Source organism: Oryzias melastigma, linkage group LG10 (assembly GCF_002922805.2).
Source record: "Oryzias melastigma strain HK-1 linkage group LG10, ASM292280v2, whole genome shotgun sequence".
Taxonomy (NCBI): Eukaryota; Metazoa; Chordata; class Actinopteri; order Beloniformes; family Adrianichthyidae; genus Oryzias; species Oryzias melastigma.
The window spans coordinates 27,539,227-27,555,507 of record NC_050521.1 but is presented as its reverse complement, the minus strand read 5'-3'; the positions used below and the strand labels follow the sequence as shown (position 1 = coordinate 27,555,507).

Sequence of the window (16,281 nt, the reverse complement as noted above, 5' to 3'; positions counted from 1 at the left end):
TAAAACTAAAAAACCCTCTTCATGCTGCAGGACGGAGCACGCTCAGGTCTGAGGAGCGTACCTGTGATTGTTCCCAGACCTGCAGACGTTTCTTGGTTGAGGACTGAAGTCATGAAGGAGATTTCAGACTCAGACCTCCTCCAAGGACAATTTACATCCCAGAAACGGAATAAAAACAGTTTCTAACATCCAAATAATCCTCGTTTAAAAAACACCACTAGAATTTTTGTCTTAACTACGGATTTTTGGTACAAATTCGTCTTTTTGCCGTATTGACAATTTGTTAGCATACATTTTAAATATTTTTTTAATGTATTTGCTTTTATTTTTGTTATTCTCTTTTCAGGGGCGGAGCTAGAACATTCTAGATTGGGGGGCAGAGGACAACAGCAGAATGAAAGGTCAAAAATGAAAAGTCAAAATCACCTTTTATTATTAATAAATTAAAAATAAAAAAAATATTAAAAACCTTTTTTTTTATTTTTTATTTTTGTTAGGCTGAAAAAAGCTTCTACTGATGATTTCTTTAGATTATGATAACATTGAATCAAAATTTGTGGTGCTACCCCCTCCCCCCCTTTCTCCACTGTAGCTCCGCCCCTGCACCTCATTTAACGTAAAGTTCTAAAAATAATCTGGTGAAATCTGTGAAGTATTCACCTTTAGTTTTGGCAATAATCATAGGTGTATTAAGATAAGAGATAAGATTGGATAAAAATATCAGATAAATTCCAATATTACAGATAGAAATAGAGGTGAGTAGTATGTGCATGGGTCAAAAGAAATTAGTCACATATTTATAAAAAAGAAACAAAGTTAAAGTGCGGAGACAAAAATTAAAAAGGACGAAATTGCACCGTGGTTACATGAAATGTAAAAGAAATTACACAACGTATCTTAAAGTGACAACAGAGTAAAGTCACAAACAGGCAGACGGATCCGAGTGCAGCAGGTTTTATCGGCACAGACAGGAGAACAGGCGGGAATCACAGCTAAAAGTCCTCAAAGCTAAATCAGGGTCAGGCGGGGGTCAAACACGAGCATGGGGGCGTCAGAGGAAAACCAGAGTGGTCAGGGTCCAGGTGAGGGTCGGGGCAGGCAGCAAACGGAGCAGAGATCAGGTCAGGATGAGAACGCTCAGCGATGCAGGCAGAGTGGAACAAACAAGACTTCGCACTGAGTAGAAAACAGAGCAGTGGGGCTGCTGGGAGGGACAGCAGGGGCTGATGGGAAGTAATTATAATCCATGATTATAAAATGAAAACAAAGATCTGATCAAATTTGAAGATCTATGTAGTTTTTGAAAACTGAACGGATTCTGTAGAGAAGACGCGACACAAAGGAGACTGACTGACAAGGTCAACAGCCAATCCGGACGGAGAACACAAAATCAAATAAAACACACACTATAAAATTGGCGTTTTAAGTTTAAGTTTTGTAAAATTGATGAGTAACATAAAAAATAAAACCCAGTTTGGGTCCATTTAGATCAAAGTGTGATAGAATTTTTGTTTGGAAAATGGGGAGAGGACGGAGCGGCAGAGGGCCGACCCGATTAGTCTGATTTTGATGAGATCTTCATCAGAACCGATCCAGATTCTATCAAATCTGCTTTTATCTTCAACATCTTCGCCTCTCTTCCTTGTGAAGTTGCCATTATTTCATTAAAACCTTCAACAAAACAGTCCCTCATCGTGATGCTGCCACCACCGTGCTTGACAGTCAGGACGTTGGGTTTAAGATCCAGGTTCCTGTGACCCCCCATCTCCTCCAGAGACTGGTTGTTGATATAATTGCTGCTACACGTCCTCAAACTAGAGGCTGTTGGCTTTAATTCATGTTTTGCTTTCGGTCAGAGACTCCACCTCTGCTTCTGAGCACGAATCAAATGATAGATTATTTCTGCAGAACTTCAGGAGATTACAGATTACAGCAATGAAACCTTAACTGCCACGTTTGTGGGTGACGGAGGCGAGCGCATCGACCCGGACCGCACCGGGACGTTTGTTTGTTTACATCTCAGCCTGGATGACGGCATCCGAAGCAACAGAGGCTTTTCTGCCTCCGAGGAGGTCTGGGACTCCGTCTTTGTCCTCAAAGCCTCCCGGTGGAGCCAGGCCGCAAACAGCTGCAGGATCGGAGGCCGTCATTACCCAGGAGACATCAAAGTGCAGACCGCACTTCAGGTTTTGGAGGAACAGGCGTCAGCACATTTCTGAAGAAAAGAAAACACCACGATGCACGGACGCATGCACAGAAGGTTTTGTCACAATGAACACAACAGTGTGTTGTTCTGTGGAGAGAAACCTTCAGAAAATCCTGCTGTCCTTCACTTCAAGCTGACGACTCCAAAGGTTTCTGGGAAAATGTAATCACGATTTTTAAAATTATTTTCATTGTATCAATTGATTGATTTAGAGCATTTTTGTCTTTGTGTTGTTGTTTTGTTGTTGTTTAGGGAGTTGTGAGGCAGCAGGAGTCCAAACCAGGGCCAGGAGGGCATTCTACCACGGTGGGTGATTGGGCGGGGCACCAGGCGAGTGGGCGGGGCACCAGGCGAGTGGGCGGGGCACTGGCTGAGCCGTCAGAAGCAACGAAAAGGTGTAAACATGGTACTCCGGATAAAAGTAGAAGAAAATACTAAAAAATATTGAAATAAAAACTTCATGTTGAAATAAGATACAAAAATGTCAAATTTAAAAAAATGCTAGCTTGTTGCTTAAGTACTAGCTAAACTCCAAAATAACCAGAAATTCCTCAGTAAACTAAATTATTGAAAAATGTTAGCATGTTGCTAAAATGGAAGCTAAACTTTAACTTAGATTTTAAAAACCTCAGTATATAACAAATTAGCCAAAAACGTTAGCATGTTGCTAAAGTACTAGCTAAACTCCAAAATAACCAGAAATTCCTCTGTAAACTAAACTAGTTAAAAACGTTAGCATGTTGCTAAAATATTTGGTCAAATCCATATTTTTTTAAAGTTACAATGAAAGATTAAAACATAGCATATGAATATATTTAAGGGCTTGTTTTTAATCTATTTAACCCTTTAACACCTGAGGTAAAACCATAAACACACTAAAACGTTTAAACCGTTCGCACGATCAATGTAATCCCAGCAGATTCTGAGGAGGATCAGATTCAGAGGAGGATCAGATTCTTCAGAATCATCTGGAATTATCCTGTTAAAAGGTTTCAGTAAATCCAAGAACATAAACACTGGAGCTCTGGTGTTAAAGGGTTAAAATGTTGAAATTTGAAGACCTTCTCATTCATTTCCTGTGGGGCAATTTTACTAAATATTTCAAAAACTATAAAGTTACATAAAGTATTAGAAAAATTCCAAAACATAGTAAAGTTGGGATGAAAATGAAACTGATTTCTCCTAACTCAGTTTCAGTGAGTCTTCTGAAGTCTGGATGAAGCTCGGCCGGCGTGGGTCTGGTGACGTGGACTTCAGGGAGGGAGGGGGGCAGAGATGGATTCTGGGTCCTCACAGGTCGGTTCATGTCTTGCTGCTCGCTCAACCAAAGCTGCTAACCGCTGGCTCAGCAGAAACACGCAGGCTGCAGGGCTGCTGCTGAATGTCACGATGTTTAACTCTGAACGTTTCTGTCGACACTCGGAGCTGCTGAGGACGTCTTGGTTAATCACAGCCCGGAGCAGAAGCTGACATTCTGCTGCTGATGGTCCTGCTGGTTCCTGCTGGTCCTGCTGGTTCCTGCTGGTTCCTGCTGGTCCTGCTGGTTCCTGCTGGTCCTGCTAATTCCTGCTGCACAGAAGTTCTGCTTCTATCCTGTCAGACACCACTGATGCTCCTTTGATTGTATCTGTACGTTATCAAAAATAAAGATGACGCTGACGAGGAAGAGGGTTCAGGTTCTGATCTGGTTCGTCCTGGTGACGCTGCCTCCGTTTGGTGTGGGGGTGACTCAATTACAGTCTGATTTTATACTTTTATTTCAAATATTTCTATTGTCAAGAGTATAAAGCAGAATAATTTTGACTAATTTTGATTATAATTTCCTTATTTCTAGATTCTGACTCTTAATGAGACACAAAAGTCTGTTGATCCTGAGAAAAACTTGGAAAAGAGAAGTTCAAACACGTCAAACATGATCCAAAATCCAAAAACAGGATTGGAAATGTCTACAGAGCAAGTATTTTGGTGTGTAAGACTTTCATCTTGTAGATGTATGAGTATTTCTAGTAAATGTACAACTTTTTACAAGAAATACATTAAATTACAACGTATTTTCTCTTATTTACGACTTTCTCTTCTGTAAAATTACAGTTTTTCTTGTAAAACAACACTTTTTTGGTAAATTGATACGTTTTTTTTCTTCAAATTACATTTTTTCCAAGTAAATTAAAAAATTTTAGAATAAAAAATTGCAATTTTCTTTTTTGTAAAATTACAACTTTTTTCTTAAATCAAAGCTGTGAGCATCTTTGTTCTGTTTGAGCAGAAAACATCAAATCTGTGACACAAAAGTCAAACTTGAATCAATTTGTGTTGTTGTTGTGGAAGTGTTACTATTTAGTTTAATTCTGTGTTTGTGCGTTTTCTTCTCTCTTCCTGAAAGACTCATGTTGTGTTCTTCTCCTCTTCATCGTCACTATTCTGCTCTTCCTCAGTCCTCCTCTGATCTGATCTGATCTGATTTGATCTGATCTGATCCAGACCGAATGAAAACTGTCGGGTTGAGGGTTCGATTCTGAGCTCTGCATCTGAGAACTCAGGAAATTCTCTGTTTGTCTCTGGAATCTGACAGGAAACTCCGACTTCAGAGAACGTCACTCGGAGCAGAAACGTCGGGAAATCCAGCTGCTGGTTGAACGTGAAGCCTTCAGTCGAGGGTTTGAACCCCACTTATGATCGATAGATACAAACCTATAAATCTGCTGTTTCCTCACAGAATGAAGAACATCTGAGTGTCCATCTGTGTTGACCCACAGCGCCTCCTGGTGGATGAAATGAGCTTTAAAGCATCGACAGACATTTCTATGATTTTAACAGAAAAACAACAGTTTTATCTTTACTGCGGCTTTTTTGTACAAATATTATTATTTTCATTATTAGAAGGTAAAGCAACCAAGAGAAGTTTGTGGAATTCACTGCAGAAACATGTTTTTAGGAAGTCCATAGAAAAAAATGAAAATAAAAGTTTTAAAATGATGCATTCACTATAATTTAAGGTTAAAAAACTGTTTTTCACAGAACAATCAGCAACTAAAGTCTTTTAAAGATCTTTTTTTTTTTTTTACTTTGGCTTTTGAATGAGCAGGAAAAGATCTGATTCTAAAGAAAGATTCAGGAGACGCATTTTTCCAGATGTGTGAAGCTAAAAGACGCAGAAGGAGAAGAAATAAAGGAAACCAGAAGAAAACTTCTTTGATATAAAAGTACTGAAGTCGTCCTCAAAGCACTGAATTAAATGTTCTGTCTTTTAAAAAATATGACAGGAAAACAGAAAAAAAACTAAAATATTAATGATAAAAATTCTACATGAAATATTCAATTATCTGCAGAAACTGAGAAAAATTTAAAATAGAATGTTACATATTAAAAATTCAAAATGGAATCTTTTGTATCTCTAATGAGAGAAAAAAAGAGAACTGAAGATAAGCAAAATGTAAAACTATTTCATTGTTCTTACAAAATTACCAAAATAAAAAAAAGCAGAATTATAAAAGTAATAGAGAAAAATATGAATATTTGATGTAACAAATCTATAAAATCTTCAAAATTTCAACATTAAATGATCAATTAACTCAAACATGTTGGATTGGTTAAAGAAAACTAAGATGCAAAACTAAAAGTTCTAAATGAGCGAATAAAAATTCAAACATGATGAAAACAAAATGAAAGGAGGCTTAAAACACTGAACTGTATTCTAAGTTATTAAAAAATCTGATACTTTGATAAAACTTTTAAAAGACACTAAATTAATATCAAATTCTGTGATAGAAACTGCAGGAGAGCGGAGAAGAAGAAAAGGTATGCTTTTATTTTGGAGAAAATGATGGATGAGTTTAGTACAGAAATGATAAAAATGAAAAGTTTTGAGTCAATTCTATTATTTTTTATTTAAAAGCAAAAACTATAGAATTAAACTGTAAATAATCTTCAGCTAAAAGCATATTTATTATGTTAAAATATTCAAAACTTTAATTTTCTTTAGTAGTTTAATACTTAGAAATATTACATTTTAAAGGAACTACTCATCAGTGTTTCATAAGATTTAGCAGCCGTTTTATTTTATTTTTGGATCTTATTCTCTAACTTTTGTGTTGGTCACAATGTGGTTCTGGTTCTTCAGCAGCAGAACTTCAGACCTTCGGTGAACTCATTTCCTCCAAACGTCATCGGTTCTGCTGCAGTTCCTAAACCAACCAATAGAGGGAGCTCTGCTAAAAGCAAAGAACTGCTGAATAGTTGATAATTCGCAAAGATTTCAATCCTTGTTTCTAGACATTCAAGATAACTAGCAGAAATGGTCCAGTCCAGATGTTTTGTCCCATTCAGATCTAGAAATAAGGAAGTCATTATTAAAATGTGTCCAAATCCTTTTGCTTCAGACTCTTGACAACAAAAAAACGTGATTTAAGACTCAAATTTTAGTGTAATTTTTGGTTCAATTTTAAGGATTTGATTTTAAATTCAATAAATGTTGACGAGTTTGACCGGAATTCATTGACATTATTGTGGAAACAAACATTTAAAGGTATGTTGGATACAGGCTAGATTTATGAGGATTTATGAAGGTGGTGCAGTGGTCGGCACTCTTGCTTCACAGTGAGAACGTCCCGGTTCAAATCCCAGCTGGAACTTGTTTTCTTCATCTTCCAAACTTCACATGTTGATTGATGATTTAAAGTGTCCCTGGGTGAGATCGTGACCCTGAAACAGACTGACAGCGTGTCCAGGATGTACCCCACCCTCACCCACCAGCAGTTGGGTTAGGCTCCAGCAACCCCATAGGGGATAATACAATGGGTTCAGAGAATTGAATTATTTTAATGGACCAACTTGTTCTTAGATTCTCCTTTTGGTCCCATTTTTGTTCTAAAGCGAGTCATTTCCACTCATCATCAAACTAGTTTTTGTCACCGTGATCAGAATAAACTACAGTTAGATTCATAAAAACTCAAAACTACAATTAATTGGCTTAGAGCTACCAATAAAATACATAGTTTTGGGCTGTATGACATTTCATTTGACAGACCTAACAGCCTTTTAGCTTATTTTCCCCATTTTAAAAGCTTTTGTGGAACTTTTTGCTTCCAGATTTTGAAATCTTTGTATAAGATTTCTTAAGTAAGAATTCTCGCTGCATAATCAGATCATTTGAGTGTTTTAGTGATTTTCTTCTTAAAGTTGGTGGTTTTTGCAGTGAGGAAAGTGGAAACTTGAACTCTCAGATAATATAATATGAACTCAGATGTTAGAGAGAAGATCCTCTGAAGATCTGAGGATCTTCTTCAGGTGGACGTCTGCAGAAACTCTCCAGGTGACTTTAGAGTCAGTCAGGAAGCTTAAAGAATACATGAAGATAAGAACAAACTCATGTCAGAGTAGAGGTGTCAAACTCCAAAATCCAAAACACACCTGAGGTCACGGGCCGAACAGGATAAATATTTATTAATGACTCTAAAACTGCATTTTTTATACTTTAAAAAAGTAACTTCTTAACATAATTATGAACTAGATATATAGCATTAGCTGTGATAATGATAGTGTGATGCTGGAAGCTGAATTTGGCTGTTGATGATGCTGAAATTGATAGCTAAAAACATTGAAACTAGTACCTGAAAACGCTGAAGCTGATAGCAACTAAAATATTAGCGAAATTAGCCTAAAAAACAAAGTAAAAAAAAACTTAGGTTAGTCAAAACAACCAGCATGTAGCTGAAATATTAGCTAAAATCCAAAACACCCGAAAAAAACAAAAAAACCAAAAACATAAATTAGCTAAAACAGCTAGTGTGTAAATATTAGCTAAACTCCAAAACAGCCTTAAAAATCTTAGTCAAAATAGTCCAAAAAGCTGCAGAATGAGAATTTGTAAAACTCTAAAACTGTAACTTTTTAACACAATTATAAATAATAAACAGGAATATTATTCCAGAATAAATCAACTTTAACCTTAAACACGCGGTGCAGAAAGAACTCTGCTGGGTGAAGAACTGTTTATTTCCTTTGCAGTAACTTTAAATCAAGACCCATGATTGATCCACAGAAGAACTTCAGGAAATGGAAACAGAGCAGATGAAGCTCTGAGGAGCAGCGGCGTCTCCAGGAGGAGGCAGACATGTTTGAGACGTTCAGGAACCCAAAGGATCAGGAGGTTCTGCCAGAGAGTTTTATGTTTGCATGTGGGGAAACCTTCACCTCCTCCAGCGTGGAAATCATCCAGATCAGAGCAGAAAGTTAGGAGAACATCTGAAGGTCAAAAACCACCAAAGAAGACGGGCGGAGCCTCTGATCAAGGTTATGAGCTAACATGGCGTCCTCCTCCTTTGGCACTGAGGAGGTTTCTGAGTCGTGGAGATGGAGGGAAGGGATGTTCCAGTCCAGAACTTCCTGTAGGAGAACAGCCAGATGTTTCAGGAAGAACCGAGCAGAAGATGAAGATCAGAGCGTGGACTCGCCTCACCTCGCAGCTCCTCCTTCATTTAGGGCCGTTATACTTGACCTCCTTCCCACATTTCTTCAGCGTCTCCATGAGCGAGTCCACGTCTCTGTCCGACTCGATCCACACCAGCTTCTTCGGCAGGTCGATCTCAAACTTCACGTCTGAGAGGAAGCAGAACAATCCCATCATGCCTTCTGCTTTTGCAGGAACGGGTCGGAACACAGAGACAGTAAAGAGAAGATGGAGACACATCGACGTGTCTCCATCTTCTCTTTACTGTCTCTGCGAAAACTTAAAACAAACCCCTGAGAGTTCACTTCAAACTTTCTCTGTTTCTTTTGTTTTTCAGAACAAATTCACATTTGAAGAAGAATGAAAACCTCCCAGAGAAACACCTAAAGTCCCGGTAAACGATTTATTGTTCTTTACTGTCTCTTTTATGAAGTTTCCTTCAGCAACAGTCAGCAAACAGCAGTGTGGAAAGTTCAAGTCACTTTGTTTAAACCTCCAAAGTCCTGAAGTCGATCCCAGGATTCCAGAACGTTTAGACTTCAGCAGGAAAGAGGATAAAACTGTTTGTTTGTGGTTAAGTGGCTTTTGGAGTCTCAATCACAAATGACCAGAAATAAGAACATTTTATTACAAAAGAAGATGGATTTCAAATTTCATTCTGCATTTTATTTGTATTATTTTGTATACTGTCTTTTATAATTTTATGCTTCCTATCTCTTGAACTCTGTTTTATTTATTTTAATATAAACCTGCAATTGACTCCAGATGGAAATTAGCCTGCAGATATAATCTGGTATGTTTGCATCTGTTTTAATGTTCAATAATATAAATTGTTCCTTTCTCAATAAAGTTAATTAAATAAACCGCGTCAAAATAGAATAATATTTTAAATGTTAGAGTTAAAAATAAAGATTGCAGCGTGAACAGACTTGATTTCAGTTTATGAGAAGCGTGTTCTGTAGGTGAACGTCTCCGTCGCATCAGCAGCTTGTTCATGTTCATGTTCAGCAGTCTCTGTTCCGCTTTTCACAGCTGAGTTCCCTTTTTCTCTGCTTCTCGTTTCACATTCGACTGTCGCTTTCATTTTTTCTTCTTTCAAAGCACAAACAGTAAAACTGATGCCTGTGAGACTCAAGAAGAAGCAGAAAAAAGGTTTTCGATGAGACAGAAATGCAGTTTGCTTCTCTTAGATTAGAAGCAGAAACTGCAGGTGTGATTCTTATTGAGTCAATAAACTTTAAATTAAATTTAAAAAATAAAAAGAACATTTCCATATGTTTAGGGAAAAAATATATTAAATTAATTCCACAGTTAATCTATGACACAAACGAGTTTCATCGCTCAGATTCATCAAGTTATTTGCAGGCAAAACCTTTATTGTATTACATATGTTTTACCATTTATATATATATGTTTTCATGCAGACATATTTGTGAGTTTTGGAACATGTTGCTTGTTCATGTCAGAAAATGTGAAAATTACACCGAATATAAAAGAGTCATTTAAAACAAAGCAGAGGTGCTTTTACTGTAGAATTTTTGTTTTAGACCTTTTCCATGTAAATGTTCAAAGTTTGTTGTTGTTTACGTCGTATAATCTCTATACTTCTACCTTTGTTTGTCTGCATTGTCTCTATGTTTCTTTAGCTTTTACCTCCATTGGATAACAGATGTAATTTCTCTATTTAGGTCACTGCTGTACTTTAAATAAATGATTTCTCTCTTTTGGTGCGTCTCGTTTTGTTCCAGCTGTGACGTTTTTCTGTGTTTGACAGGAGTCGTTGTTTAGTTAAGAGGAAACTCCTTCAGTAAATCCTTTGGAGTGTAAAGATTAGAAAACGTCCATCTAAAGAGACGGATCCGTCCCGCCCTGAAGACACATTTGAAGGAATCTACTTGTAGATAGGAACGATTGTGGACAAAACCTGGTAAGAAAGAGATTCTCTGAAACTATCCAGCGCGTCCTGACCCGTGCAGAGATCAGCTGACTTTGCAAGGCTGTGATAAGCTGAAGCACACAGAGTTCCTCCACAGCTGAGCTCAGCAGTGCGTGTGAAATGTGTGGTTTCACTGCTGTCTCACCTCCCAGCTTGTTGAGGATTCTGGTCACAGCTCCGGAGCATCCCTCACACGTCATGGCCACTTCGAACTCGTGCTTCTGCAGGAGAGACCGTCACTGGTTAAAACATCTGGTTCCATGGATGAAGTGAGGCTGGTTTTCTGTCAGTCGGGTCTGAAGGAAGCTCACAAACCCACTGTCGTTTATGTCTATCTCTATTCCTTTAGATTATTTAAAAAATGAATGAATACATACATAATAAGGGGTAAAATCTGAATATAATAAAAATCTTTAAAGATTCAGAGACTAAAAGAAAAATGATAAACGTGTTTAATCTGCCCGGTGGATTAAAATAATGAATAATAATGTGTTATTATTGTAATTATCTGTCATTTAGGTTTAAGTTTACTAACTTTTTTAATATTATAATCATACATTTTATTTTCCAAGATATTCTGTTCTTAGCGTCAATTTCCCAAACTCTTTTCTCCTTTTTCAAATGGAAATAAACAGAAAAACAACAAAACAAAAGTGAAAATATGTTAATTATACCACAATGTTCCTTAACTTATCAAACGAATTCATAAAAGCCTTTTAAAAACAAGTAATCTAACCTCTAACACGTGTTTTGTTTCATTCTGTATTAATTAACGAAATTGGATTGTTAATAAAACTGTCACACATAAATTTTATTTCGCCATCGGGCTAAAGTTGCAAAGTTAGCTTAAACCCGAATGCTACGGCTACACATTTAAGCTAAACGTGTCCATAAAACGATAATAACGAGTCGTAACAACTTACAGTCATGAGTGCAGCGACTTTTGCAAACTGCTGCACAAACTAGAATTGGACTTTAGTCTCTGTAAAGTTAAAAAGATTTAAAAAATAAACCATGAAACGAGAAGTGTTGTAGGGTGTTTATGTTCGATGACCGCTCACAAGCTAGGTTTCAAAATAAAATGTTGACTTCCGGTTTGGATAATACATATATTTTTTTTTTTTGTTTGGTGTGAGTATGTTTTAAGGGTGGGCCTTCATAGAAAATATAGAGAAACAATAAAATTCTGGCAAATAAATCAAAAATGAAAGGATACATTTTTTTGGGCAAACATTTGTTTAAACAATTATTTGCTTTATTTTTAAAGATGCCTTCCGGTTAAAGTTTTACATTCCCCGTTTTAACAAAAGCCATCTAAAAAACAATTTTGATGTAAAATATGAATTTATGTCTACGTTGTGAAGAAAAGATTGTCTGGTAAAAAAAGCATTTTTAACACACTAGTGTTCTTTTTATGGTTTTATTGTAAACTAAAGGAAACCCTTACTATTTAAAACAAACTTTTTTTTTCTTTAAAGGTGCCATATTAACATTTTTAAAAATGTTATCTGTCTAAATCTCGTGCTAAAAAATGCGTTTAAAATATTTTTAATCGAGTAAGCTAGCACTTCCGGTTTCCCCATCTATAAAAACAATTGTGAGACCTCGCGCATATGTCTAGAAAATGTTTTTCTAATGTTGTAAATAAGCCTTTATAGGACATGAGGCTAAATAGGAAATAACTTTACGTTTAACTCTATTTATTTATTTTTACTTTGTTATTATTTCCGTTCATTTATCTTTTTAAATACTCATAATAAATCGGATACATTTAATACATGATATTAGATCTGTTTTTAAAAAGTCTAATTCGTCTCCATGGCAACGGTACGTCAAGCGGGACGACACGTCCTCGACCCGGGTCATGTGACTACACCGCTGGCTCTGCTGCGCCGCCGTCCCGAATCTGTGCCGCGGCGCCGCGCCTGTTATGATAGGAAAATTCGCGGGTTTGCGGTGACAGATCCAGCAGCGGAGGAGGAGAGGGAAGCGCGCGACTCGGAGGTAAGCAGTGTGCTGCTGACCGCGGGCCGGGGGTTCCGGACGTGTTTACCGACCCAAAGATAGCATCGGAACCGCCAGCTAACGAAGGCTAAACCCGATTTATGGCTGGTGTTGCGGGCTGCGCCAGCGGCTGTCCTCATCCTGACAGTCATCCCGCGCTTATCAGGGCTGATATCGACCCTGCAGGTGCACAGTGTTAGTTTGTTTGTTTCCGGACTGTCCTCAAGGCGCCTCTGTCCAGGATCTCACGCGTTTAGCCTGAATGTTTCCCCGGTCTCTATTAGTTTTGGTTTCTATCTGGAAGCGAGCTCGAGACAACATAAACACAGACGCGCGCGCGCTTATATTATCGATGGGATTACCTGTCTGCCGTGGAAGGTCAGCACGTCTATGAAAACAATAAAGCTGTCAGAGCGGAGAAAAGAAAGGCATAGCCTCAGGTTAAAGCGATTCTACGGCGTCCTGTTTGTTTTTTACCACTACGAGGCGCACGTTTGCAGGTTGTTGATTTAAGCTAGGTCATCACGCTAATGAGCTAGCTGGTTTTCTTTGGCTAAATCATCTTTTTTTTTTTTAACTTTTAAGTGGCTAAAATATTTTTGTTTGTCAGTTAGCTTATTGTCTTTGTTGCTAAAGGCTAACAGTCTATAAAGATTTTTAAAACTATTTTTGGTATTACGTCGAGAACTGTACTGGCTGAGAGTGACGTCACCCACAGAGAATGTTTTACTTCCGCCTCCAACTAATCAAAATCAATTCAACCGTCATTTTTCTTCGTGATACAGACGCCGCCATGTTGGAGCCAGACATGTCAGTAAGCAGTGATTGGTCCAAGTTGATATGAGTCAATGTTTCTATGGCAACCACTCACCAATCAGGAGTAAGCTTGTTGAAAAGTCACACCCCTAACACATTTATAGGGGCTACACAAAATCTGTCCTGTCCGAATTCCTTCACCACGCACTATATAGTGTGTTTGTGTTGTAGTTCTGTCCGTATCTACAATTGTAAAATTCAAGCGCCCTAGAAATTTCCCAGAAGTCTCGGCAAAAAACAAAAACAAAAATTCAGGAGACTATTGTCCCGTATTGTCGAGTTTTTTAGGAAAGGAATTCGTACGTCGTTTCAGTCAAATGCTTTGAACATTAGACATGAAGGCCAGCAGGCTCCACCTACTTTTTTGAGGCATCTGATTGGTCAGTTAATAACTTGAACTGCAGAAAAAGTATTTTAAAAAGAGAATTGTCAAAGCAAGAATGTTTACTCTGACCAATAGAAGGACTGAGTAACAGCTGTTTATGTCTCTATTGAAGTCTATGGGATTTTGGCTTCTTGGAGCCACTTCCTGTTTGGAACGCCAGGTGGGAGGAGTCGTGACGGACAGCTTGCTAATCCGCTCAGATGACAAGGATGTCTGAATCCATCACTACTCCCTAACCCCTAAAAGACTATATAATGCAGGAGGATCCAGTCTCTTCATTCAGACTCATGCTCACGCATTCATTGGAACCATTTGAGAAGCATGTGACTTACAGTAGGTCCAATATCAAATTTCCTCAGTTAAAATCAGAAACATGTAGTTTTGAGGACATGAAAACTTAATCCAGTAACAACGTTATGAATGCTGAGATGAGAGCGCTCGAGGTCACGCTGAGTCACGACCACAGAGATGACAGTCACGCTAGCAGAGCGACTGCAGATGGTTCCTATTGATTAAGCAGGTTCTCTAACTGACGAGTTTATTGATGAATGTGAGCAACCTTCACTGATGATCAGTCTTTGTTTTCTCACGATGAAAAATGAGGCTTTGTTAGGATTTAAGATTAGTTGAGACAAAGTTCTGGTCCAAACGTAACCCCTGGTTCTGTTCAATCTCTGTGAATTATCAGTGAAATATTGATTAAACCATAGAAACCTTCAGCATAGATATGATTAGAAATCCACCAATCATCACGGCCATTACACGCTCCAATCCCAGATCAGAAAACTGTTGAAGATCTCTGTTGTTGTTGATTTTACAGATCATCTTATCTGTGACAGAATCAGAAAAGGAATAACTAAACTCCTTATATTCAACGATCTGGACCATTGAACTTCTGGTGTGAAGATTCAGCTCATTTTATATTTATAGAACCCAGAAAACATGAAGAATCCAGATTGAAATCACAACTGCGGGTTGTCTCAGTATCTCAGTATTTCCCTAATACATTTTACAGTTTGTGAACTGTAGTAGGTTTTTACTGTATTTCTAAACAAACGTGTCTAAATGTGTAAATGATTGAATTGAGGAAGTGATGCTGGGACTTTTCTGAGGTTCTGCTGAACCACATGTGTCCTCCACAATCCAGGCTGAAACCATTCAGCCCTAAAATGTCAGAGAACCAACAGTTCCTGGTTGTGAAACAAGTTCCTGCTGCAGGTTTTGTGGTGTTCTGGTGGACCGGACCAGAGCTGTCACAGCATTCATTCAGCAAATGGAACTGTGACATTCAGCAGATGGTTCTGCATTCTGACCCAGTCAAAGTTGAGCTTAAACGGACCTGGAGGTCGGCTCGTTCATGTTGATTAAAATCCCAACTGCTACAAGTTATCCAGTGAAGATTGCTTTAAAACTACAATTCCCAGAGCCACGCCCCTTCACATTTGGTTGAAAAGCTCCAAACCAGAAGTTCATACGGTGGAAGATATTCAGGTTTAGACGTGTCCTCTACAGTGGAGGCAGTCCTGAGTCATGATGTTTATCAGGTTAGAGCAGATCGTGATGTCATAAATACTGTTATTGAACCAGATTATTATTAGATTTGAAGTTTATCACCTTTTTTTGACATTGTGATAAATAAAAGTATGTATTTAAAATCAAAAGGGTTTAAAAAACGCGTTTAATTGTTTCTGTTGGTCCAAATAATTGCAAAAACCGAAGATTTGCTTTAATTGAAGACCAAGACATTCTGAGTGATCATTTCTGACGGACCCAGCAGTGGAGAAAAACTGAGTCTAACTGGAAAAAAACACCAGGACCAGAACTCTGTGAGAGTGGAGGACTTCAGGAAGGATTAGAGCAGTTCTGCAAAATAAATAAATAATTTGGAGTAGTTTGGTGCAAACTAGAGTTTTATTTTTCTACAAATAACATCCAAGTTCCTTTCAAAATAAACTCCAGTTTTCTAACATTCGATCACAATCATAGATGGAAGAGGAGCCTCAGGTTCAGACCCCTGGATAAGGATCAAGTCCATCCTCAGATGACCCCCACAGTGTCCCTCTGTAGCTGGAGGGGCGGGGCCTCCAGGTCAACCGCCACTTTATCAGAAAAAGGAAAATTCTGATGCTTCCTCCTGAGGATGTTTGTCACCCTGATGACTGGGATAAGATCAGAACCCCCCCGAGCCCTCTCAGGCTCAGATACAGGAAGGATGGAAAGTTTTAGGCTCGATCTCAAAGATAAGTTTGCTCCACTGATTACTGACATGATCTCATCAAAGGTGAGTCCAGACTTTACCAGCACCTTCCTGCTGCAGGAGGAAGCAGCAGTTACACATACGTTCCTCTTTATGCTGTTTGTTTGTAGAAGCGTTTATTCCATCCTGGTCACGTCTGCTGCCGGGTTTGGGTCTTTGTTCTGCTCCAGAACCAAAGGTCCTGACCCGGCGAGGGAGAGCGTCTCCTTAAGGTGTGAACTAATAGTTA

The 16,281-nt window shown here is 38.3% G+C and overlaps 2 protein-coding genes and 1 long non-coding RNA gene across 3 annotated transcripts in view; 2 read left to right on the top strand and 1 right to left on the bottom strand.

The window, feature by feature from the left end:
• The first annotated feature begins 1,140 nt into the window (after positions 1 to 1,140).
• On the top strand, positions 1,141 to 3,923 carry LOC118599271. Its single transcript, XR_004948577.1, has 3 exons — positions 1,141 to 2,368; positions 2,459 to 2,512; positions 3,398 to 3,923. It is a non-coding gene; the product is annotated as an uncharacterized LOC118599271 (long non-coding RNA).
• A 4,254-nt stretch (positions 3,924 to 8,177) lies between these two features.
• atox1 (antioxidant 1 copper chaperone) lies at positions 8,178 to 11,678 on the bottom strand. The gene is made up of 4 exons (XM_024260417.2): positions 11,514 to 11,678; positions 10,736 to 10,811; positions 8,664 to 8,803; positions 8,178 to 8,590 (listed from the first exon to the last, which is right to left on the bottom strand). The coding sequence occupies exons 1-3, from the start codon at positions 11,517 to 11,519 to the stop codon at positions 8,679 to 8,681; spliced, it is 207 nt and encodes a 68-aa protein (XP_024116185.1). The 5' UTR covers positions 11,520 to 11,678; the 3' UTR covers positions 8,178 to 8,590; positions 8,664 to 8,678.
• Positions 11,679 to 12,261: 583 nt separating this feature from the next.
• The window catches only part of slc36a1 (solute carrier family 36 member 1), a 46,180-nt gene continuing 42,160 nt past the window's right edge, over positions 12,262 to 16,281 (top strand). Inside the window, exon 1 of the mRNA XM_024260409.2 lies at positions 12,262 to 12,594. The gene's annotated coding sequence lies outside the window, so the exon portion shown is untranslated. The remainder of the gene's footprint in view (positions 12,595 to 16,281) is intronic.